Here is a 27,240-nt window from a genome sequence, read left to right as displayed (position 1 = left end):
CGCCACGAAAACCATGGAGGTAGGCCCTACCGGTGACAGGGAAGTCCCTCCGTGTCACCGGTAGGTGGCTCTCCCCCCCCAACACTCAGACACCCCCAGCCCCCTCCATCCAAACTTGCCCACCGATCAACACACCCTCAACCCCCTACGATCAACGCACACACCCCCGCCCCTGCCGATCCACAAACACCCACATCCCCTACGATCCACAAACACCCCCTCACCCTCTTCGATCAACACACACACCCCCACTGATTCACAAACACCCCCAACCCCTCTGATCCACAAATACCACTCACCCCCTCCGATCAACACACACACCCCCTCCGATCCACAAACACTCCCCGCCCCCATACACGACACACACCCGCAGACACGCACACACCACACAATTGACCCCACTGCCAAACACGCACACATCACCCTCTACCAGTCACAGCCCCCCTCACCTCACACCCCCTTCCCCACATACACGCACACTGACACTCATGCACCACGCATACACCCATTCACTAACACTGTCATACACGCATTCAAACATGCAAACTCACAGACATACTGACACACATTTTTACACAAGCACACTGCAGACACGCACTCACTTTACCATTTTTACATGCATTCACTCACGCATACAAACACGCAATCTACGCAACACACACAGATGCATTCACACAAGCACTCACACACTCGGACACACCCACAACACCCACACCCTCCTTCCCTCATCCCCAACGGGAAGGGGCACTGCTACCGCCAGCAGCGTCCCACCAGCAGAACACCACCAGGCCGTATGGGATTGTCAAAATACGGATGGAGGTGTTCTACTGGCATGGCGGTACTGGTGGTAGCAGCACCAGCTTACCACCATCTGCCAGCATGATCACTGCCGGATTCCCGCCCTTCTTGTGGCGGAAGTCCGGCAGTGATCATGATATGGCGGACGGATGGTAGTCGCGTGACAGTATTTTAGTGGCCGTCACTGCAGTGGATGGCGGTTTTTATTGCCAAATTCAAAAAGACCACCTGAGTGTTATATAGCTGCTTAAATTAATAAATTACATTAGTGATTACTTTTGTGATGGAAATATTTGGTTTTGCTGGTGACCTCTGCACTCTAATGTACAAATGGTGGAAAGTTACTAAACAGTATGCTCCTAGTTCCCAATAACATTTTAAGAACAACAGATTGCCACAATTCAAGAAAACCTTGCCCGAAGTTGAGCATTTTAGAGGACATTCATAAGTCACAGCTTGTGCAAAAGAAAATAAAGAATTATGTTTTGTTATTTTTACACATGAAAATGGGGTTTGGTTTATGGCACCAAAGTTTACTTGCTTACTTTCAATGCTTAATAGTTGATCTGTGTTTCTCAGTTGTTTTTCAGAATATATGTTTGATAAATGCTAATATTTGCATTTTGTTTCTTAAGGCTGCTAACTTGGCAGGCGGCTGTTGGAGACAATGATATGGTGTCTCAGTCTGACATGAGAGAAAAACAGCTGGTATGTTTTCCAAAGTACACCCTATGAGAAATGCTGTAATCAATCAAAAATGCTGAAATCCATTTTAGTGTGTTACATTTACACCCAGCGATTGTCTTTGTAGACTAACCTGATTATTAATGAGTTGTAAATGTGTTAGAGCGGGAGGCCATGATTTTCATTACAAACTTGTTGTGAACGTAATAACGTTGCTTCCAAGCAAATGGCAATACATTACAAACATGAAAATGATTCCACGGTGACAGGATAAAATTATAAAAATAGAGAAAAAACACTGGTAATCCAGATGGAAGAGATTAGTCTAGCAAATTTTACAGAGATCATAAGGAGATGTAGACTGAGAGTGAACCTGATCTCTGCTAATTGAAATTTAGGCATACTAAGAGTAGCACTTAACACAATATGTTGAGAAGCCATTGGTTGGAAAATAATAGACTCTACAAGCAGTGACCACATCTAAAACATGCTGCAGAGTTGGTGGGAAACATTTTCTGTAGACAATAAGGAGTATAAGAGAATCACTACAGAGAGGTAGGAGAAATACCAAACCCCATTCACTCCTAATCCATACAACAAAACCACAAGAAATGAGATGGGGATTGTTTGTATCCACTTTTACATCCCTTCTGGTACCTGTTCTGTACTCTGTGTGTATGCCCTTTCTTAGGGGGTTAAGGTAGTACTAACCCAGTGGTCTTACCCGTAGCCCCCGGGTAGAGCTAGCTCCTCATGGGGCAGAGAGATCCAAATAAGTTGTCTTCTGGTCAGTATAATACCAATATAGTAAAATTAAAGTTAGAACTACCTCAGCTTCTATCCAAGAGTTATATTTTATTAGGGATGAAGCTGGGTAGGGTTAAAAAGAATTCACCCTTTTTTTTCAAAGGTGATAACGGTGGATCTACAATGGATCCCTGCACCTTATATGAGCTGGCATAATTTTTCGGCCATCTCCGATGTACCCACCAGGAAAATTATTCTCTAGGCGTACGTCGTCCAGCCTTCTTCAGGGCAACTGTCTTCTAATCCCTACTGTCTAGCATGTCTAACAGTTCAGCATGCAAATAGGGTAAGACCAACTCTTACCTTAGTCCTCTAACTGTCTCCCTGCAGTAGTTAGGGAAAAGCCTACCCTACTGACCGGAAGACAACTTATTTGGATCTCCCTGCTCCATGAGGAGCAAGTTCTTCCCTGCAGCTACTGTTGAGACCACCGGGTTAGCATTACCATAACCCGCCGCGCTGGGTTAGCCATCGATGAAGCATGCCACTATTAAGTGGGTGAGGCTTTTCCATCCATAAAGGGGAGACCCCCTAAGGAAGGTCATGCACACTGGGTATAGAACAGGCATCAGAAGGGATGTAAGAGTGGATAAAAATAATTCCTGCCCCATTTCTTTTTTTTGTGGTTTTGTGATCAGGAGTATAATACAGCATTCATTTGGAATAGAAATCTAAACTCTTGTAATTTGCTCTGCGAATGGCTTTATTGGCCATGTGATTATACCAGGTCCAAGTGCATGAGTCGATCTTGCATTCTGTGGAGGCCATCACATTGATCAAAATGATGGAGGAATAGCTTCACATAATTTCTAATATGTTAAACAGTACCAATTCCTATTCTTGTAAGACATCACAAAATAGGCTCTTCTAAAATACCTGGAAAGTGTATTAGGTGTTAGTGGATTACTTACTAAAAAGTTACTAATTCACAGATAGGAGAATACAAATTCAGGGGAGATGGCTATATTATTGGTAGATAACTGTTCCCCAAAACATCACTGTTCTGGCTAGCATAAAAGCACTGAGCCTGTGAAATCTCGCCCTTTCCCACCCCCTAATAACTGCGGTCTCAAGTTGTATTCCTCTCCGTGGGCATTCTCTTAAATGAACGTGGGGGATGGATCTGGGGATTCTGAAATTCATCTTTTAGTTTCACATATCTAAAAATGAAGATGTGAGGTGGCTTGTATTTTGTTCGTTTAGGGAGTTTTGGTACTTTTAAGAAAACAAAAATATCGGCCTGCACAGTTGCTCATTGTTGCCGCATGGAGAAGCCAGTTTAAGGAAGCTGCTTCATTATACCTCTTAATGAGCTGGAGAGATAACCCTCTGTCTTCAACCTTCAACTTTAAAGTCATCAAATTAGTATGGGCTTTCTTCCCCTGCCATAAAAAATGGCGTAGTATTTGATCTATTTCATTAAAGAAAGAATATGGGGAATTTTGATCATGATGTTTGAAAAAATAAAAACAAATAGTGGAAGAATAGCCATCTAAACTAGTGCTACACGTCCTATGATAGTGAGTGTCAGGGAGTGCCATTGACATAGAAATTCACATACCTTGTTGAGTACTGAAGTATTGTGAAATGTAGATGCCTAGGTATCTGATGGTACAAATATTGGAGGAATTAACTCTCATTTCGGTGGGTAGAACCGAGAGAGAGCTGTTGAATAGGAGAGCTTAAGATTTAGCATGATTAATTTTATAGCACCCATTATATGTAAAAGTCTGAATTTTAGCGAGTGCATTCAAAATATTTTGTTCCTTGGTGGCCAGATATAAAATCATGTCATCTGTGAAGACTTTTATCTTGGTTGGCCCCTTAATGGGAGCCCTAGTCTACAGATCTTGCATAAATACGGGGGCCAGAGGGTCAATGAATAGAGCAAACACAACGGGTGAAAAAGGGCACCCTTGTCTTGTGCCTGTTTTGATTGTGACACACCCCATTATTTGCAAATTAATTATGATTTTGTCCTGAGCCTTCTTATATAGGTTTTCTCTTAAGCATACCAATTTCCTAGGAAATCCGAAGTTCAGTAATATGGCAAGCAATTGAGTAACAGTCTGGCCATTCTCTGGACCCTCAGGGATCCAAACAAATTGCAAATTGAAACAGCAAGACCTCTTTTTCGTCATCTTCAAGTTTCAGCTGTAGCTCGACTAGTTCTGATTGGAGCATTTAGGGCTGTGGAGTCTTGTTTAATCTTGAAGTCCTTCTGGTCAGAGATTCTTTGCTCCGCTTGTGAGACCAGAGTAGCTAAGTGTTAGAGTTAATCTGGCTAAGTTGGTCATTTGTCTCTTTATAGGCCTTCTCCTGTATGATTTTCATCTTCCTGTTTTCACCAAGTATTTGCTGTATGATCTCTTCAATCAGAGGAGATCGTTTCAGATATGGCAAAAGCCCTTGTTCCATTGTTGTTGATTGGGCCTGAAGTGATTCAGGACCCAAGACAGAGTTATCCCTTCTCCCATAAGAAGTCTCAGCTGCCTTACATGGAGTTGTAGCCTCTGAAGAGTTTAGTAAGGCTTCTCTGGTAAGACCAAGACCATCTGGGCCCACAATAACTCCACCTATGTCCTTTGGCTTGTTCTGAACAACCTCTAGGTCCTTCTCCTTCCTCTGAGGTCCCTTAGGACGAGCGGCCAAAAACATTTGCAGCTTTTTAGGCATAGAAGCATCCCCAAGTGGCGATTCAGAAGGAGTGATAACAAGATTTAAAAATAACTGGAGGGTCAGATTTTGAGGGGGCCATATTGACACCTTTGCTGAATGGGCCTCACATTTGTTTGGTGTATCCATCTCTTGCATGCCCCCTCCTATGGCCTAGATATCAGGAGACAAGTCTGGACTGATTTCATCAGAGCCCTCCGCTGCTGGATGCCCCAGAGCCACTAACTCTTGGAAATCAGACTCTCAAATTAGTCTCTCTGAGTGGGAGACCTCCTCTGAAGTCTTGGCCCCCTGCCTCGAGACTAATATTGTACGGATGCGATGCTTGGCTCCCCTTGCTGTTTTGACCAGCAGCTGAATTTTTACTGAAATGTCTTGAGTAAGTTGCTTCATTTGACTCAAGCAGGTGCTCAGATGTGCTTTACAAAGAAGTTGTGAAGTATGCTTTTGGTACCTCAGGAGGTCACAAGCCACAACCTCACCAACACACCATGGTTTCACGGCACCTGAGCTGCCACCTATTGAGCCCACACAGATCACTCCAACAACTCGAATCACCATGCTCGCTGTCGCAGTAGCTCCACATGTAGTGTAGTGCTGCAAGCTTAATCAGTGTACAACAAGAATCTAGGTAACTTGGTGGGCCCTCTGGTAGCTTTCATGCCTCCCCCAGGTCACTGCTCTCCTGATGCTATTCTTCTGTAGGGAGCTACGTAAAGCACCGGTCATGCTTCCATGGCTGAGACTGTTTCTGGGTGACCAGGGCCCAATCCAAGATGTTGTGCGATTGATCTGCTGCATCCCATCACTGCAGCTCTGCTCCTTGGTTGCCTGCCCCGAGGCGACAGGACCCTGGGGCCTACGTCTCTGCCAGCCGCAGAGGAAGTCCTCTCACTGTAATTTCTCCCGCTTGAAAATTGCAGATTCAGAGGCATCTTGCTGTTCACCCCTGTGCAGTGAAGGCATGCCACATTCCGATCCTCCTTTGCTCCTTCTTTGGATTTGTCTGCCGCTGCGGAGGAGCCCAATGGATGGATTTAGATGGAGGACTGCTCAACAGCACTGCAATTAAGGTACCAAGGGGCAGTTGATGCATAAGCTGTGCAAGCTGCAGAAAGAGGCACACATTACAGTGCTCGTGATTTTCTTGTTTGGCAGACTGAATGGGTTGCTTTTTAACAAATGGCAGAACCCAGGTTGAATAGTTCCACAATCCAGAGAATCTATTTGACCATTTATGACACCATGGGACTCCCTCCTCCTTTACAGCTATAGCCGTGTTTGCAAAGCAGTTTCATTTTGGTAGCTTCTAGGTAAAGTCTCCTGTTGCCCTTCCCATTATTTGCTATCAAATATTAGATTGTTGATTCAAGTAATAACTACAATTACTTATTCCTTCTAAAGCCCTGCAGCAGCATGCCCATTATTATAAATATATAGTGATAAGTGGGACTCCATAATACGGCAGCCAGCTGAGCAATTCATTTTGTTTCACAAAAGCAAATACACAAAGCTAGGTTTATTTCTAAATAAATGTTCCTGATGCATGTAGATTTTTCCTTATGAATCAGGGACATTGTTTTAGTTTTCCTGCCATGGTATGCTTTGCCTCCAGAATTAATCCCTTAAGGCTGGTCCTAAATAGGGTCAACCTTACAATGTTCATTAGCCAGTGGCCCCTTGATAGACGGACGCCATCTAAAGGTTTCTAGCAGCGGAGCCAGCTGTGAAAACCTGGTGCTTCCCCCAGCTCTTAATGAAGTGGTGGAACAGTTGGCTTGGCATAGCCTGAGCTCTCCCCATTTACAGTGGGCCCTTGGGGCGTAGAACTTTAAATGTGGCCTTTAGTGAGCTTTTTCTCAAAGATGTAGGAATGTCAGTCCTCATGGCACATTGGGCCTGATTTAGAGTTCGACGGATGGGGTTTCTCTGTCACAAACATGACAGATAATCTGTCCTCCATATTGCGATTCCATTATGTCCTGTGGACATCATAATACGGCGGCCGGGATATCCATCACATTTGTGACGGAATAACCTGTCTGCTAAACTCTAAATCAGGCTCTTAGTTCTGTAGAACACTTACTACCCTTCATCCCTCCCTAATTACCAATTACTAACACGTTTAATCAAAACCCATTTATCTCAGTTACTGAGAATGTTACCATGCTCATAATGTATTGAATGTGAAGTTAATATATTTAAGTCAGCCGTCACCTATTGAGTTTAGCTAAGTCATTGTGGAAATTTCCCAGTACTCCAAGAATGATTTTAGTTGAGAACTTGTCTAGTATAATTATCTTCTTTTGACTACATAGATTGTTTAATGGCTACTTGGAAACGTAACCTCTCAAGGGCAAGCATTTGTCCCGTTCGGTAGCATCACCATTTTCTGTGTTACCAGCATATTTTTTCAGAGGTAAAATTGAATTTTTTTCCATAACTTAATCAGTATCCTTTATAGGAATGCTGAGGAATAGGCTACTTGTGAAATTATCCCTCAAGAAATATTTTCCATAACCTGTGAATCTCAGCCAGTGTACAATCAATGTTCACTATACTATTGTTTTTACTGGGGAACTAATTAATAATATTAAATATCTTGTGCCTAGCTGTCATCAAAGTGGTGACATGTTTAGGCAAAGGAATTGTTGTTTGGGAATGATAAAGTAAGTTTTAATTTTGAATTCTCAGCCAGGATGTTGGGGATCTCACTATAGTCATGGCTATTGACCTATACATACAGGAATAAGCAAAGAAGGTCAGTGAATCTTGGAGGGCACACACAGACCCATGGGTATCAACATCTTATGCACTAGCCTTTTGCTCAGGTATGACCTCTTAGCCCTCAGATACCCCTTATGAATCTAGAACATTGGTATATTACTTCCAGTCTATTTTGGCAGTACTCCAAAGTGTGATGTATTGGTGGGTTTTTATCGTGCCCAAAGGAATTTATTGTAGAGTCCAGGAAATTGCTTTGCCAACTTGCTTGTGTATTTGAGACTCTCAATCCCTAGCATTGAAAAACAAAATACATTCTGCAAATGTACACCCTTTGGTAGCCGGTCTTTCCTCTCTTTAACTGCCTCTCTCATTAAGTATTGTATGCTTCATTTCTGTAAGAAATTTAGGAGAAGGAATTGTCTGGGGGAGAATAGGGAGGTGAAGATTGTGAGTACCCAGTCTTATTTTTCCTGTTAACTTCATGGAATTTAGACACCCACAGAAGCTTGCAGAAAGCTCTAAATGCAGACACACAGTTGCTACTTACTGTTATCTGACATGGGATTGCACATTTGGTCGACTACTGAACACAGGTGGCACATCAATTCAAAATAACCTTACAGATTGCATTATGATTGACATCTCAGGTTTGTCTGTTGAGAGTGGGATAGAGTCACACAAAAAATAGAAAAGTGAAATGTATTAATTTCACACTGCCCCAAAGGCATATTACATTAGCCTGGTTGAGCCCGAGGCCCCCAAGATAACTTACTTGCTCAAGGATTTGGGGGAATGGTGCATGGGCGAAGAAATGAAAAGATAAGACAAAATGTTAAGCTAGCTGAAGATTTGAGCTGTGGTCTGCATTGTCCAAAACATTGACGTGAAATTGACTGCCATGATAGACGCAACTCTGCAGTTGACATGCATCAAATGCCTGTACACAGTAACTACTAAAGATGTGTTCTGCTCTAGAGCAATGACTCAAGTTTGCAGATTGTTTTCTGTTATGATGTGTTTTGTTTGTATGCCAATAAAAAAAACGAAATGGAGTTTAGTCTAGTTGAGATGTTTTCCCTCAAACAATAATCAAAAGTACTATGGATGCAACTACTTTCTTGCATTCCTTTGAAGTTCAAGTGGTGGACAAAGTAGCCCTTCCCATGAATTAGATCATTCCTGTTTTTTTGACAACATTCCAGTCTTTCTGGAGTCTGTTACTCAGTAAAATGCGGATGATCTGATAAGCTCGACTTGAAGTGCACTAGAATTACTGCTTCCTAGGAACGTCTGTCTACTGTTCGATGTCTCCCCCATTGTTATACGTCTAACACCAGTGAACATGGAAATACACTATCCCAGTTATACTAAGATATCCTGGGAGATCCATTTGTTCCTAGATCTGAGTTAATGGTCTTGCATCCCTAGCTTCATTTTTATTCAGAGGCAAAGGTGTCTAGGTTATTGCTCAGAGGGTTTACAACTTTTAGTTTTTGCCATTTTTACCTCATAGCTTATTAATTGTCCTGCATGGAGCTTGAATCCAGTGCCACTGTTGCCGATGACTTTGTTAATCTGACCCTCAGTCTCTCCCATCCTCTATGACTCAGCACGTCCTTCATCCAGTTTGCAAACTGTACGTGCACCATAAAAGTTTTTCTTATCTATACTCCATAATTCTTCACCTGAGGTACTCCGGCAAAAACGAAATGTTCGTCTTTAGTTTGCTCAGTTGTCTCAGAGTCCCTCTTATTATGCACTCATCCTGCCTCCTGCTCAACAGTCACAACAAGAGGCCTTTATTTCAACAGAGAAAACGATTCCTGCCTTTGTGGCATATTTCAGTTTTTTTTATTCTAACATTTTGTCTGTGGTCTTGGACTGCTTGCCATCCAGTGGCCTCAGCATTTCTTACCTACAAGTTCTCCCTTCTGCTTTTTATATGCTAGCTTTTGATTTGATGCCTCCCTTTGTAACATTAAACTTCAACACTGTCATGTTTTTTTTTTTCTGAACCGTATATTAATTTTCACTGAGGTTAGATAAGCAAGGAGAGTCAAATTCCTCCAGCTCTGAGCTTTATAAACACTTGTGTTTAGTTGGGCACTTGAGCATCAATATCAAACCTCACTATTTTGAGGTTCACTGCAGTTTTTGTTTCTGGTTGTTCAGCTTTCCAGACATTTGCTATGCTTGAGCTTCGTGATAGCATTCTTATTTCCATGTTGAGGACCATTGTTCAATTTTGCATCTACATGTGCTGAGATTTTTGGTGGAGTGTCTCTCGGGGGGGAAATATGGTGGCGAACTACCTGTCGTGGAGGGAGCAATTCTGTTCCCACAGGGGTTCTTACACAGCCTCCCAACCCCCTGGGAGATTTGTGTGTCCTGGATTTCCTCACAGACTGACATGGTGCCCTACAAGACGAGCATGTACCCCCTGAGGATGGGGGGTGCGCTATGCGGCAGCTCCTGTCTCAAGAGCACTGTGGCTGAGTGGGACTCTACCTTCCAAGTTGGTCGACCGATCCTGAAGCTGCTCCAGACAGGTCTTGGGGACAGCATGCTACTCCACAAGCGTCCATAGGATGGATCAATCCCTGCGGCAGCTCCACAAATTGCTGAGCTACTGTTGGACGTTGTGGGAGTTGAGAAGTCGATTTCAGCTTCCCTCTCAGCTCCTTCTGCATTGTCTCCGGTATCCTGCAACAATAAATCAGTCACCTCCTCAGCTGTTTTGCAACAAGATAACCGATTAACTTTGTTTGGCTCACCTCCTAACCCCTCCACTTCCCCAGCTGGCAATCTGGCACAGCAGGCTCAGTCCTCTAACTTAGAGGGGATTATGGAACTTTGAGACTCCACTGCAGTGGCTATCACCCTTTCCTCCACGATGGCTGCAAACCAGCTAGCGGCTTTGCCCCCACATCGAGGTCAGTGGATGCCCAACAGTAATAATCAGTCAGCCACTGGATCAAACCAAGTTGATGTCTCTGGAGGGGTATGTGAGGAGTATTATACTGTTGCTGTATGTACTGAGTGGGTGCAAGGAGCATAGCGGGACAATTTGGGTTTTAGTAATGTCGAAAAGAGGTGAGATCCTCAAAGGAACTCTGGGTTGAGTAACCAGTATGCACCCTGATCTAAGGGTAACTCTAGAGTAGTCCCCTGCAGCAGTGGGTCACGTCTAAGAAATAGAAGGTAACAGACCCCGACGGACTACTGCACCCCTTAGTTGCTACCCCGTAGTCATCAAAGAGCTATTAGCAATGTTGAGAATCATGGGGCTGCTGTCCTTGTTGCCATTCCATCTCTATCCAGTACTATGCCTAATGTAACTCCTTCAGAGGGGCATGATCTATTGTGTAAACTGGTCTCTAATGAGTCAAATCATACTATCCCTCCCTCTCACCTCAATGTCAGCCCTGTCGGCAAACTGATGCCTTTTACCAGTGGTGGTCTTTTTATTCATCCTACTGCCACTGCTCTTGCCACATCTCCAAAGCCTGCACCACCATTATCCACTATTATTCAACTTAAGCAGTTTAACCAGACGGAAGCACAACAGTATTATGCCCAAGTTCGATCAGATAACCTGCAGCTACAGCAGTTCCCGGATGAGGTGACTGGGAAATAAACTGCATTGTCTGGCACCGAAGAGGTTTGGACAGCCTCTTAGAGAGCACAAGGGCCAAATAGCCCTAGTCCAATCCCAGATAGAAAATCTGGAAAACCATCAATGTTGCAACCTTCTAAGGGTCTTCGGTATCCTGAAGGAAAAGAAGGGGATGACCCCAGGCAATTTATTGTGAAACTATTTGTGAGAGCCTTCCCTGACGTAGCGAAGTGGGACATGGACTGTCAATTCCAGTGTGCACATCGCCTCCCATTGACCCACGATGTAACCAAAGTCTCTATCCCTGCCCTGTACTGATGTGTCGTTAATTTTTTAGTAAGACAAATGATCTACCTGAAAGCTCAAACCTTCCCACCAGTCTTTGTTGACCCATTGTCTTTATTTGTTCGATCAGATCTCTGCAAGCTATAAATGGATTGGCGACGGAAACCGTGTCAAATGATCGATCTGACGAGAGCAGTGAGGGCTCAAGATTTCCTCCAAGAGCCAGATAGACTCCAGATTATCAGGGATGGACGGACACAAATATGTTCTCCTGAGTCATACGTGGATTGGTTTCTTAGCCAATGGCAGGGGCCGATCACCTCTTCATTATCTAGCTTTCAGTGCATGCCTTTTCTGTTTATGCTTTTGATCGATGTGTGTTTATGGCATGTTGACTTTCCTTAGGCTCCTGTTTTTTATGTGTTTTTTTGGTGTGTTTTGTAGGTGGCATGGGTCGATGGCGGGGTAGAGGGACTCGGGTCTCACAAGCGCGGTTTATTCAACTGGCAGTTCTAAGGGTGGGCTGATTTTTTCTCTCAGATATTGGGGAGAGGGGGCTTGGGGTTTGTCTACTAAATGTGGTGTTTTCCCTGTTCTTTTGGGTAGGGTTCATCAGCCCTCGGGGAAAGCAAAGAAAAAGGACCTGGGATGATCACAAGTAACTATTTGGTTGGCTGGTTAGTTATGTTGCTCAGTGTAGTCTGAAATGCTGGTTTGGAATTGTATGTACTAAGAGGTATCTACAATGTCTCAGCTCAAGTTAACGTGCTGAAATGTGGCCGGCTTCAATCGTCTTCTTACGTGATGATTGGTGAGGGAGGAGATAGCTCTGTATAAGCCTCAGTTGTTGTGTCTAACTGAGACCCACCTTGCTTATAAAGACCTGTCCTTGCTGAAGCAACTTGTTTATAATGTTGTCATATGTTCTAGCCAATCTGTACCCATTCATGGGGTTGCTATACTTTGTGCTAGGTATCTTGAATATAAAGTCCTTAAAATGTTCTCCGATCCCAAGGGTAGATGGGCAGTCGCCCAGTTAATCATCTCCTGTTATCTCCCATAAGAAATGTGTTGCCTGTACTATGTATGGCCCACATGCTAAGAAACCAGGGTTGTTTGATTGGTTGAACCTAGAATTATTACATTGGATGGGTGATCTAATACTGGGGGGCACCTTCTGTTGTATAATGAACTATCAGACCGATACCACTGATCGTTCCACCTCTCCCCATATGGTCAAAGCAAGGGCATCTATACTAGAAGTTGCTTGTGTGCATTATTTCATTAATTTATGGAGGACTCTTTACCCCTTGAGGCCTGGCATACTTTCTATTCTTCACCCCTCCAGCAGTATTCCAGAAACAATATAATCTTTATTGAGCCTCAGTAAATTCTGTCCGCTGAAACGAAGATCTGCCCTAAGATCACTTCAGATCATAACCCGGATTTGCTTATGTTGACGCTACCCAATACTAGGAGGGAGGGGCACCGTGTTTACTTTTACCTGTTCTATCCTCTCTAACCCGGCTTGTAGAACTCATATGTCCAGCTTGCTCAGGGGGTTCATAATCTCGAATTCCAGCTCTGCTTCCCTTATATTGTTTGGGACGCAATGAAGGCATTTATGGGTGGGGTCACCTTGCAGTTAAATCTTGACAATAATAAGTCATAGCGAGAGGTGGAAATTAGGCTGCGTCAACAATTACAGGAGATAGAGTATCAGCATGCCCAAGCATTGTTAGTCAGAAGCCTATTTATCTTGAGTTAGTGTAAACCATTGTATACTGAACCAAGGGTTTAGGGACAGGGTTGCTGCTAAATATCATAAAAACAAAATGCTTCAATATGAATACAGGAAAAATGTGGGTCAGATGTTAAGTTTTCATATTTCAGAGAGGATATAGTGTGTCTAAGACAGTGATGATATTCTTCACTCTTACAAGCCATAGCTGAACAATTTAGTGATTTTTATAAGGATATTTACAGCCGGCCACAGCCAATCAGACAGTAGGAGCCCACAGACTATTTGCAGGGCCTGTGTTTACCCTGTCTTCATTCATATCAGGTTTTAGCTCTGGAGGGAGAGCTCCATGTTTTAGAAGTAGAGGCGGGAATTAGAGCTCTGCAGATGGCTACAGGGGAAGATACCATCCTCTGGAGTTTCATAAAACATTTCGCGAAATTCTCCTCTCGGAATTTGAGGGTGGTGGATCATATAGATAAGGTTGGAGAGATCCCTGCCTCTTGGAATCTTACCAACATTGTTATCTTTTTTAAAGAAGGAGAAGCCATGGGAGGCAGCGGTTATACCGTCTTACCTTCCTGATCAATTCTGATGCCAAGATCTTTGTAAAATTGTTAGCCTCCCGGCTGGCTCATCAGGTCCAGTATCTGGTCTCTCTGCAACAGCACAGTTTTGTACCAGGTAGAGATATTACTAATCATATAAACTCAGCAATTGCTGTGTTTGACGTTACACAGTGATTGGGTCATAGGGTCGGTAGGATATTGATATTTTTTTATGGGCACCATTGAGAGCTTTTAGAGTCTTCAGCAGATTTATGCCGTGGGTACGGTCTCTACAGAAACCCAATGGCATAATTAGCCTTTGATCGCTATAGCTCTCCATTGTTTAGGATTTTCAGGGACAATCATCAGGGTTGTCCACTGTCTCCACTTCTGTTTGCTCTTAATATTGAACCCTAGTTAAGGTCTCTGATTTTCAATCAACAGATCCGGCCAGTAACATTTAAATGTATGTAGGTCAAAGTTACTGCCTACGCCGATTATGTTGCAATTTATACCTGAGATATTTTGTGTACTATCGATTTATTGTCTAACAAGGCAATAAGGTTCGGAGTCTTCTCTGGATATAAACGTAATCTTACTCAAATGCATGTCTTAATTAATTTTCATTTGGAAATACCAGTCCTGATCACAGTTTATACTGCCACTTTTTTAGGAATCAGTCTTAGCGCTAGGATGACTGCATCCTTCAAATGAATTACAAACCCTTGTAACAGTCGGCCATAGCTAAGATGCTATCCTGGAATCGACTTCCAATCAGCCTATTACGTTGTTGTAAAATTATAAAAATGAATATTCTACCAAAGTTTCTTTACCTCTTTCATGCGATATTGCTCTGGGTCCCAGACTCATTTTTCAAATGCCTTGAAGGTGTCATCAGTAGATTCATCTGGGGTTAAAAGAGGGACCAGGTGTGCCATTCATTTCCTGACACTTCCATATGAGGTGGTGGATCAATTACCTGACTGACAGCTTCACTTTTGGGCAGCCTTTGTAAGCCATATTGGGAATTAACTTACTGATCATGATCCGGACCTGTCAGTATTGGGATATCAATTGGCACTAGGGTCATATGCCAGGTTTTTTTTTATAGAATTTCAGATCCTAACTGTTTTAAGCAGGTCAGGTTCAAAATCACCAAAGACATCATTCAAATCTGGGGGGGGAATTTGTTCTAAATATTGTTTACCCCCTATAGATGCATACATCCCACTCTGGGGAACCTTAATTTCCGTCATCCTTCCACGATCCTGTGGGTAAGGTCTGGCCTAATCTTGGTTTAAAGATGGTTGAGAAGATGTTTGATTTCAGTAGGTTTTATTCATTTTTTTCTCTTCAAAATTCATATGATCTCCCCCACCAGTCTTTCTTCAAATACTTATAGATACTTCTTTTTGCATGATCATACAGAGTGGGCATCCCTGGAGGACTTAGACATTCGGTCTTGTCTATGTAACATACCAGGCAAGTAGTTGATCAGGGCACTCTTTCAGATCTTTAGTGCTTATGTGGCAGATGATAGCTCAACACTGGCTTCCAAATGGAGTATTGGGTTTAAGTTGGATATTCTCTCTGAAGAGATCACTGGCACTTTTGAGATCATTAATCGCTCAGTACATTCCATTAGCTTAACGTTCCAACAATTTAAGACTATTTGTATGCTCTGTTATACTCACGAAAGGATTTCAAAATTGGTCACTAACCACGTTTCTGATAAGATCTATTGCCCAAAGTGTGGACTGCTTGTGGCGGACATTGTCCACATGTTTGCTAGCTGCCCTGCGTTACAGGACATCGAGGCCAGCTGCTCTATTGGAGAGATCATGCTGGCTCACAGAACTCACTGTAGTCCTATGTTGAATGCACTGATGTCTATTGCAACTATTAGTGCCGAACTTTGTAGTGCTAGACCCTGAATAAGTACTTTCCCCCCTAAGGTAACCGAGTGGTAGGCACTCCTTTGGCAGATTTACGAATTACAAGCTGCTATTTCAAAGGCTAAGGGACACAATGGCATGGTATCTTCTGCTGTTGAGGTGTGCCACTCTTCTGCATTGTCATGTTATGATTTGTATAATGCTTAATCCTAGGTGTTTCCGCTCATTATTTTTCGTATTTCTATGTAAGTTTGTTACAATGTTTTTAGATCATATTCAACTCAAAATAGATTAAAACACAGAGAGAGATTTGTGTTGGAGTATTTTCATTGTAGTTTGTTCAGAAGGGAATGCTTCCGCTCTTCTTTGATCCTATCATTCTTCTTTTTTACCATTAGAAAATGAGGCTTTATTTATTCCCATTCTCCTAATGTTTACTGTCTCATAAAAGAAGCCTACTCAAATGGATGATCATCTGGGTTGGACAGAGCTACTAATCTCCGAAGAAAGGCAGGAGTCTCTTGTGTGGTTTAACAAAGAGTGAGCAAAGCATAAGACACAATAACAGTGATATAACTCAATCAAGCTATTACAGTCAGTAAGACAAAATGATAAAAGGTGGCTAAAGAAGTGATTATATCTAAATTATGGGATTTCTCAAAATTATCTGGCAGGAATAATGTAAATTTAGGTAGAAAAGTTCTTAATTGACACACTGGACAACTTATTAATTTTAACACGATCCTTGGTGGAGAGTGCCGAGAAATCATTTGATTCAAAATAGAATACAAGTCAAAAGAAGGCGGCCCTGCCTAGACCATGATTTCTACTAAATTATGTCAAAATTTACTCAAAAATCTCCAGATTGTCAGCAATTTTGTGTGAAGATATTATTGTCAATCCATCAAATAAAGGTAGATTCCACAGGGCTGCAGATGTTCATCCTGCAGACTCAAATTGGTGGGTATTCTTGACGGTTCCTCTGTACAAGCCCATAATACCCGTAGGGAAATATCTATTTCTCCAGTATTGGGGTATCTTTCATAGATTCACATGCTTGAATCATTCCCCGTCGTTGAAGTGGGAGTCCCACGGTACATAGAAAGCAATAAATAGAGGTTTTTTTTTTGTTTTTTTGTTCCCATTGAAGTCAATAAGAAAAACACATTCAATTGTACAACCATCAGCCTCTTTAGAAAGAGCCCAAAATTCAGCCAATCAGGCGTGACCACCCCTTTAGAACCCTCAGCACAGAGGCTCAGTCTCTCAGATTTTCTACCGCACGTCATGTGTAAGAGAGTCTCCCTGAGCTCTGCTCAGTTTTCTATCTCTTCAAGAGAAAATCTTACTAATTTTCACTTTTGCTTTTACTGTAGTATTTTCCATCATGTCTACAGTAAGAAAAGGTTTATTTAGACCTTGTGGGACCTGTGGAAAATTAAGACTTCACTGTGAGTACCCTCACAAGGAATGTATCTACTGCCTACACCCAGAGCATAAGGTCAAGGACTGTAAGATCTGCAGGACCTTTCCCAACAAGACTCTGAGGGACAGAGAAGCCAGGCTTCTACTGTGGCTTCAGAGAAGAAAGGCCAGAGAAGCCCTTTCTGAGGAGGAAGAGAGTGACACTTCAGTGACCTAAAAGGAAGAGGTCTGAGGAGAGCCTATCCCCCAAGAGCAGTAAGTCAGCTAAGAAGCTGCATGCATTTAAAGACAAGCCGGAGGAGCAACCTTCAACATCCAAGGTAAAGTGTGGCAAGGTTCACTCAGAGCCATCCACACCTGCTTCTTCATCAAGAAAGCTCAAGAAGCCTTATAGTTCACTGCCACTGTCGGCGTCCAGAAAATCTACACCGTCGACGAGCGCTTCGTCGACGGCAGGCCTTCCTTCGTCGACGACTACAGCGACGGCCATGTTTACGGCTCCTTCATCGCCGATGATCGTAACTTCGTCACCACTGTCATCTACGACGATAACGTCGGTGAGTTTGAAGTATGGTCCATCATCAGCTCACACCCTGAAGATCATAAAGAAGCCGTCGACGGGTAAGAAGCTGAAATCGTTACCGTCGACGCACTCATTGACGAGTAAATTCAGAAAATCTCCGTCGATCTCACCGACGAAAGTACCGACGACACACCCGTCGACGACAACCCCGTCAGCGGCAGCCCCATCGACGGGAAGCTTATCAACACTGGCACCGTCGACGGCAACTTCGTCGACGCTGACGACACCGATAGAGGCTCCACCAACGACAGCTTCGTCGATGCCTACACTGTCGACAAGAACACCATCGACGAGTGCTCCATCGACGACCGCTCCGTCGACGACTCAATTTGGAGCATCTCCTTATCTGCCGCAAAGAATTCTACCTATAAAGAGCAAGTCTTCTCTATTGCTTCCATCGCATACATCGCCCAGTATGGTCACACCAGTACCTCCGCAGCATCTATTTGCTGACGAAGATGTTTATTCTGATGATGGTTTCTTTCCGGTGGCACGTAGTTCATCTGAACTACGCATTAAGTGCCAGGAGGAGGAAGAAGAGGAAGATCTCCAACCTTATTCGGACCATCAAGATCAAAGTCACCTACAACTTCAAGGGCAGCAAGAACAAACAGTTCAGATGCCTGTCTCGTTAATAGCCAACCTTCAACATATGATGCAGGATTATTATTCGAGATTTCCTCCACCTGGTTCTTCTACCCCGGTACAACCTCCGCAGACACCAGTGTTCACCCCGTCTAGACCATCGGAATTTCCGGATCCTACTACAGCACCTTCTTTGGCACAGGATATTGCTTCACCTTCATCCGAGGACGAGCAAGAAGAAGGTGAGATTCAGGACTCCGATTCACTCATTCCAGAATGTGATGAGTATCAAATCCAAACTCCATCTCCATCTACACCACCACCAGTGGACTCTCCACCGCAAGATATTGGTGGCTTCCATAGTGTTATGGAAAGAGCTGCGAAAAGATTCCAGCTGCCAATTACATCGAAGCAGTCAGACTGTTTTCTTTATGATTTCAAGGAAGATACTAGGAAGTCGGTAAGGGCCATACCTATTGTTGACTTCATTTGGGAGGAAGGCCTAAAGGTAATGCAGACTCCATCCTCCATTCCCGCAGTCTTGCCGAGACTTGAAAAGAAATATAAGGCACCGGACAATTGTCCAGCATGTTTGATTAGCCATCCTAAACTGGATTCGGTCATATAGCAGGCAGCTCAGAGGAGGTACAGGAATCCATCGTCATCTCTGACTGCCCCCCCAGACAAAGAAGGACGTCGGTTGGACTCCATAGGGAAGAAGTTCTCAACTATGGCGGCCACCACTGTTAGAGCAGCAAATTCTCTAGCGATCCTAGGGAGATACGATCGCCAGATGTGGTCTGACATGTCACAATTTATAGACATGTTACCTGAGGACAGTAGAGTAGAAGCACGCAAGATTCTACAGGAAGGTGAACAGATTTCGGCTGAAATCATAGACTGTGCCATAGATGTTTCCTCTACTGGTTTTCGCCAGTTGGCCGGGGCGGCCGTACTCAGGCGCCAGGGGTGGCTCAAAGCTACTTCTTTTAGGCCGGAAGTACAATTAAAGATTCTGGACATGCCGTATGATGGCAAGCTCTTGTTTGGCAAGCATGTGGATGATGCGTTACAGTCCGTTAAAGCAGACACTGAGACAGCCAGATCTCTGGCAACACTACAATACAAAAGACAGCCCTTTCGGGGAGCGAGAGGGAGAGGAACCTTTTCATATAGAGGAGGCGCTCAACAATTTCGTCAATACTCCTCTTACCAAGGGCAATTTCGATCAACCTTTGGCCAGCAACAACCGCATTCCTTTCGGCAACAGTCATCCTCTCATTTCATGCAACAGACGAGAGGAAAGTCGGCTTACAAGGCCAAGGAGACTCCAAGAAAGCACTGACCCTGATCGAATGCCTGCACCCAGCCCCTATATAAGCACTCTAATAGGGGGCAGAATTTCCAAATTTCTACACCAGTGGTCCAAAATAACTTCAGACAAATGGGTATTGGATATTGTCAGCCGAAGGCACACACTAGAATTCAACCAACCCCCCCCTCATGTACCACCAAGAGGTTCCCCGCCAGCCCATCTCAACGAGCTTATGGATCAGATTGCTATTTTAATGAAGAAGGGAGCAATAGAGATCGTACCAAGGAGTCAAAGGGGAGCAGGTTTTTACTCCTGTTTTTTCCTTATTCGGAAGAAGACAGGAGACTGGAGACCTATTTTAGATCTTCGTTCGCTCAACAAATACCTCAAGAAGCAGTCTTTTTGCATGATCTCCCTCCAAGACGTCCTGCGCCTACTCAATCGAGGGGACTTTATGACATCTTTAGACCTTCAGGACGCATATTTCCATATTCCCATTCACCCCAATCATCGGAAATTCTTATGTTTCAGGGTTGCAGGCACTCACTACCAGTTCAGAGTGTTACCCTTTGGCCTCAGGTCGGCCCCAAGAGTATTCACCAAGGTTTTGGCACCGGTGGCAGCACACCTCAGGCAACTAGGGATACAGGTGTTTCCGTATTTAGACGACTGGCTAATAAAGGCGCGAACAACATCGAAGGCTGCCAGAGACACGGAAACATGTCTATCTCTTTTCGGAGCTCTGGGCTTGACAATCAATTACCCCAAGTCTCACCTAGATCCTACCCAGAACATCACCTTTCTAGGAGCCATCTTGGACACTGTCCATGCAAAAGCCTCTGCTTCAAAGGACAGGCGAAAGAAACTTCGAGAATTAGCAGCACGGCTCAGCAAAAGAAAGTCCGCTTCAGTACGGATTTACAAGTCTTTTCTGGGGATACTTTCGTCTTGCATTCCATTGATAAAGAACTGTCGTCTGCACATGAGGACACTTCAACAGCAGTTAGGCAATCAATGGAGACAAATAGAAGGCTCTTTCGACGATATAATCAGAATAACCCCATCAGCAAGACAGGCTTTCAAGTGGTGGAAGGATACTCCCCTCGTCTTAGAAGGTCTATCATTTCTGAAGGACAAGACGATGCACATAATAACAACGGATGTATCCCTAGAGGGATGGGGTGCTCATTTGCAGGATCTTTCAGTGAGAGGGAAATGGTCCACTCTGGAATCGACTCTCCACATAAATGTATTGGAGTTAAGGGCGGTTGCCTTGGCACTCAAATCCTTCCTCACAAACATCAGAAATTCTTCAGACAATACCACGGTCATGCATTACATCAACAAGCAGGGAGGCACAAGATCTCGAGCATTATCGCTGGAAACGCAGAAACTGTGGCATTGGGTAATTCAACATCGAATTTCCATCAGAGCAGAACATCTCCCGGGGATCACCAACACCTGGGCAGATGCCCTAAGCAGGACTCGAACCAGCTGCCACGAGTGGGAACTCAATCAGTCAGTTCTCGACCGTCTCTTTCGTCGTTGGGGCAAACCCAGTCTAGATCTGTTCGCGACCAGAGACAACAAGAAATGCCAACACTTCGCAAGCTGGCTACCGCAGAAGGGATCAAAGGGGAATGCGTTTTTGATCAGATGGTCAGGGATTTATGCATACGCTTTTCCCCCGCTTCCACTCATCCCGAGACTTCTGCAAAAGATGAAGAGAGAACCATGCAGAGTTCTATTAATTGCTCCCAGATGGCCACGCCAGTTCTGGTTCACAGAGCTTCTATTGCTTTCGGAACAACCTCACGTTCGACTAAGGACAATACCGGACTTGTTAACAATGAACCAGGGTCAAGTTCGTCATCCCAACCCGACATCTCTTCGTTTATCAGCCTGGCTCCTGAATTCTATGATTTCGAGGGACTAGATATCCCTCCAGAGTGCAGGGAGGTGCTTGCCTGCGCCAGGGCTCAGTCTACAAACCGGACATATAAGTTCAAATGGAAGAGGTTTTGCTTATGGTGTTTTGCTTCCGGTGTTCAACTTCCAACGTTCATCCTCTAAAATCCTCTCCTGAACAGATTCTGCCATATTTATTGCATTTGGCTAAATCCAGCCTTTCACATTCATCTATTAGAATGCACCTGGCTGCCATATCCTGTTTCCGTCGAACATCTCAGTCACCTTCATTATGGTCGTCCAGAATAATAAAACAATTTCTCAAGGGTTTGTTTAGGATGTTTCCGCCAATTCACCATCCTTCACCGCAGTGGCATTTGAACATTTTGCTCTCCCAATTAATGAAACATCCGTTTGAACCCATTCATAAGGTGGACCTCAAACTCATTTCTTTTAAAACAGCCCTCCTTCTGGCCTTGACGTCAGCAAAGAGGGTTAGTGATATCCAAGCCTTCACAGTTTCTCCACCTTTCCTCCAATTCAAGCCAGAGGTGGTCATTTTGAGAACTAATCCAAAATTTATACCTAAGGTTCTATCGTCTTTTCACCTAAATGAGCCGGTGGTTCTCTGAAAAAAAATTCTGGATCCACAAACTGCAGCGGAGCGCGCACTACATTCTCTGGACATTAAACGCTGTTTAAAATTTTATATACAAAGGACAAGCGACTTCCGTAAATCTGAACAACTGTTTGTCAGTTATGGAAGGATCAATAAAGGTAAAGCCGTTACTAAGCAGACCATAGCGCGCTGGATCTCTTCTGCTATACAGTTGTGCCACCAGTTGGCAGGGAAGCCATTGTCATCCAGTGTCAGAGCGCACTCCACTAGAGCGGTATCCACTTCAGCAGCTCTATTCGCAGGAGTCCCTCTGAGCCAGATCTGCAGGGCGGCAACATGGACACGTGCCCACACATTTACCCAGCACTACTGCCTGGAAGCTACGGACAGAATGGATGCTGCGGTAGGACAAGCAGTATTACGTAATTTATTTGCATAAGGTGAGCCAATAACCTCTTACCCTCCATCCTCTATACACTGTTAGAAAGATAATTTTATGTTTATATATATCTATGTGTGTGTATATGTATATATATATATATATATATATATATATATATATTTATTTTATATATGTAATATGGTTAACAGTTGATTTGCAAATGTTAATTACCTATATGAGTTCAGATAGCATGCATTGTACACAGGCATGCTCTTGGTGTTTCAAAACTCAAACATTTTTTCTTACTGCTGGCTATTCAGATTCAAGCATGTGAATCTATGAAAGATACCCCAATACTGGAGAAGAAAATGAGTTACTTACCTGTAACTGTGGTTCTCCAGTATTAGTATTTTTCATAGATTCACATGCGACCCACCCTCCTCCCCAGAGAGGCTCACCTCCTTTGTTTTTTTCCGGTAATATATAGTGCGGAGAAATCTGAGAGACTGAGCCTCTGTGCTGAGGGTTCTAAAGGGGTGGTCACGCCTGATTGGCTGAATTTTGGGCTCTTTCTAAAGAGGCTGATGGTTCTACAATTGAATGTGTTTTTCTTATTGACTTCAATGAAAAAAAAAAAAACTCTATTTATTGCTTTCTATGTACTGTGGGACTCCCACTTCGACGACGGGGAATGATTCAAGCATGTGAATCTGTGAAAGATACTAATACTGGAGAACCACAGTTACAGGTAAGTAACTCATTTTCGTCCTGCAGGGAAGGTACTAAACTCTAGCTTTAATAGAAGGGGTGCAAAAGATCCAGACTTCTACAAACTGATCACTCATATATTTAATTAATAGGGGAGCTATATAGCAACTAGATTCTACTAAGACTAAATCAGTAAATGGAGGCGGATTGTATTTTGCTGCTCATTAGTAAATGTGTGCATGTCACAGACATTCATCATGGTATTTCAAAGAAAATTGACTCTGTGTACAATGCAAGATAAATAAGGGGAAAACAAAACTAGCCCCCGTAGGTCCAGATTGCCCATTTTACAATCATGACTGAGTGGTATTGAAAGAGATGCAAGTGTAGAATTTAAATCTAGCAGGAAATTGTATTTTGTCACACTTTGAGGAAGAGAATGCATTTGAAGGAACCCATTCTCCTAAGCTGCTATGGGGAGAGGGTGCTGATAAGATTAATTGCTACATGCTGATGACATGGTTATTATGAACCTAACCTTCTTAATTTCTGTAGGATTATCTGACTAAAGAGTTCTTTATTGATTGTAAACAATGCCTTAAGTTGCCTTCAACCGGACGAGTTCAACAACCTTGTCACATGGACAGTTGATATGTTGTTCAGCCTGTTAAAATCTATGATTATCAGGGAGTGACCTTCAAAGGAAATGCCATTTATGGTATGCAGATTTGTAGAGCATACTAGTACCCAGTAGGATATCCTGGTGCTGAGAAGGTATGAGTCTAGCCAAACCCTAGGACCAAGTGAGCCTGGTCTTTATCTTCTTGCGGAATTCAAGAAGTGAGGTGGGGGATCTTACATGTAGTGGCAGGATATTCCATGCTTTAGGAGCAATGTAGGAGAAGGCTCAATCGTCTGATCTGGTTTCCCATAACTGTGGGATGTGTGCAAGTAGAAGTCTGAATGAGAGGAGGTGTCTGGAAGGTTTCTGAGAGCAAATTAGATTGGTGAGTTATGCTGGGCCAGTGTTATGTAGTGCTTTAAAAGTATTGTAGGTAAGGAGATTGAATTGTGCTCATTTGTGTATCGGGATCCTCTTTCAGGTGTGGAGTAACATGAGTGCTGAATAGGAGGTAGAGAGTGGTTCTGGCCACCCATTTCTAAATGGTTTGCCGCCTTCTGGTAAGTTTTGGTTATCCCAGCATAGAGGGTGTTCCCATAGTCCAATGTGCTTGAGACCAGGGAATGTGTGATGGTTTTTGGGTTGTTGATTAGGAGCCATTTGAAAATCTTCCTCTTCATCTTCAGAACATACAAACTTGAGACTTTGGCAGCATTTACTTGGGCAGTCATGTTGAGTTTGCTGTCTGTGATGATCTTGATGTGGTTGGTGGGGATAGGTGTTGGTCCTTTGGGCCGAGCTCTGTTGCCACCAGAGGGAGTACCATAATGAAATGCTGTTCCAGAAGGTCACAATTTCTGTCTTTTTTATGGTCAGCTTCAGACAGTTGGTCTTCATCCACTGGATGATTTCAGTAATTTAGGCATTGATCCGGGTGCTGGGTGTCATGTCCTTGAAGGAGAGAATGAATTACTTGTGGTATAGGAGAGGACACTGATGTGAGAGCAGATGATGCGGGGAGGAGGAATCATGTATGCATTGAAGAGGGTCAGGCTTAGGGAGGATCCTTATGGAACTCAACAAATAAGACATGGGTGTCCAAGGTGTACTGTGCTTGGCTGACTGACTGGGTCCTTCCAGTCAAGAAGGAAACGATCCATCTGGAGTGCCTGTCCTTGGATTCTGGTGTTGTGTAGATCTTGGATGAAGATGGGGTGGGAGATTGTGTCAAACGCTGCAGAGAGGTCTAGGACAATGAGGGCCACTGTGTCACTTCTGTCCAGAGTCTTGTAGATGTCATCCATAGCAAAGATGAGGGCAGCTTCTGTGATGTGGTTGGGTCTGAAATCAGACTGTGTGGTGGCATTGAGGTATTTGGAGAGGCATCTGTTGATCATTTTCCCATCTTATGAAAGCAGTTCGTAGTACACAACAAAATGTAAATGAGCTAACCCATTTTATGCTCAGAGGGTAAGTTACTACACAACTATGTCAAGCAAAAAATCTGTTTTTCTGTGCTGTACACATGGTCGATTTGAGAGGAACTAATGTCAAAGCGCAAGAGAAACAAAATAGGTTTATGAGAACAGTCCTAAAAGTCCGTCAGTATAAGCCTTCTATTCTGTGAGGTTAGAAACAGGCCTGCACTGAGTAAAATCTACTTTAGAATGCTCTGATTTTTGACAAGCTAAAAAACATCAGGGCACCTTATAAAATTAGAATATTGTAAATATTTTGACCACACGTATGCAATCAACTGATAAAGATAATTATTCTATGTGGACCTAAAAGAGAATTTGTGAGCTGCAGGACTGCGAGACGGGTCGACCTTTAATAGGCTGAAAGAGGCCGCCAGGCACAAAATCAGAGATCAATTGAGCAAAACTGTTTATAAAGTCACCTTAAGATTGCATTATCACAATAAGCATCCTTAGGAATATTTTTTTTAATTATGTGTCATTATCTAGCTTGAGATGTTATATCAAACAATGGACTTAACTGTGTTGATGCAAATGGAAAACCCAAATGAAGTCCATATAAGGAGTCCAGTATTGTCCATAGAAAAATGTAAGAATTGAAGAGCAAATGCTTGTTTATTATAATTTGAGATTTTACCTTGATGACCAGAAGGAAGTGTACCAGACCGCTGCTTATGCAAGAGGGGCTGAGTGATAAGAATATCAAATATTCTGTTTATATTAACCCTCACAAATTTGAAATTCTGTGCCTAAATGATAGTGACTTACAAGATTCAATGGAAAATGTGTTGTGGGTTAAATATTGAAAGATGCTTACAGCTATTATGTTATTTGCATTTGTAAAACTCGCATTTCACCCATAAGGTTATCCTGGCAATAACAGACGGTTATTGCCTGGCAGTTCGAACCTAAGCTAGTTAGAGCAGCTAAGTTTTAACTTTCTTCCTAAATTCTGAGAGGGAGCTAATGAAGGTTAAATAAGTGGACAATGACTGATTGAGAACAAGTCTGGTGGCTACTTAAAGTCTCTTGATAAGATGTGCCAAAATGCCAACCTAAAGGGTATGTCTGCACTCCAGTCTACTGGTACCGAATGCTTGAATCACCATTTTCCGGGTGTTCAGTTAAAAATATAATTTGATGTTAGTGGTAAGTTGAATGTGCTGCATATGTTATGTTGTGAAATGTGGTATAGTAAAATGTAGGAATTGTATGCGTCTTTTTGAGAAATGTCTAAAATTTTAGGACATTTTTGACAGTGGCTAGATCATAACTCTGTGATCAGACTTCATCTTCATTTTAGAAGGTTAAAACAAACTGGGAAGTCATTTTCTAAGTGACAAACATCTTGATATAAATTTTCAGTATGGTATATTGTACCCTCTAAAATCAAAATGTATGCATCTTTCTTACACACTAGTCCAGGTGAATTGTTTAAGTGAAGAGTGGCATTAGAGATTGAAGATCAAAAATCTGTAAATAGAGATAAATGAGGCCAGAGAAAAATTCTAAGAGATTAGTGAATAAATTAAATTACCATGCTATCCAGCTATGGTTTACGTTGTTGGCTGAGAGTTTATCTTTTTGCTAACTAGCGTCTACCTTTAATTAAATGCCTTCTACTCATAATGGCTTGATGTTGTTCAGTTCCATATATTTTCTGTACACATATTCAGTGAGGATTAGGAAAATGTTTTTGATGGATGATGGAAAAAACTTTCCATCAACAGTTAGGTTGTGTCACTGTGTAAGGTTGCCAAGATTGATATGTGGGACATATAGGTTACACATCGTAGGTAGGGGGATTTATCAGCAGTTCTGTATTCAAATCAGTGTCA

At 43.0% G+C, this 27,240-nt stretch overlaps 1 protein-coding gene across 1 annotated transcript in view; it reads left to right on the top strand.

The window, feature by feature from the left end:
• Window positions 1-27,240, top strand: part of ARFGEF1 (ARF guanine nucleotide exchange factor 1) — a 961,498-nt gene that overhangs the window by 836,414 nt on the left and 97,844 nt on the right. The window contains exon 33 of the mRNA XM_069220293.1: window positions 1,434-1,506. Coding sequence (XP_069076394.1) covers window positions 1,434-1,506 — 73 coding nt within the window. The remainder of the gene's footprint in view (window positions 1-1,433; window positions 1,507-27,240) is intronic.

The sequence above is a fragment of the Pleurodeles waltl genome, chromosome 2_2, assembly GCF_031143425.1.
Source record: "Pleurodeles waltl isolate 20211129_DDA chromosome 2_2, aPleWal1.hap1.20221129, whole genome shotgun sequence".
NCBI classification, from domain to species: Eukaryota; Metazoa; Chordata; class Amphibia; order Caudata; family Salamandridae; genus Pleurodeles; species Pleurodeles waltl.
The sequence above is the reverse complement of the archived record's forward strand: the minus strand, read 5'-3'. Positions and strand labels throughout refer to the sequence as shown.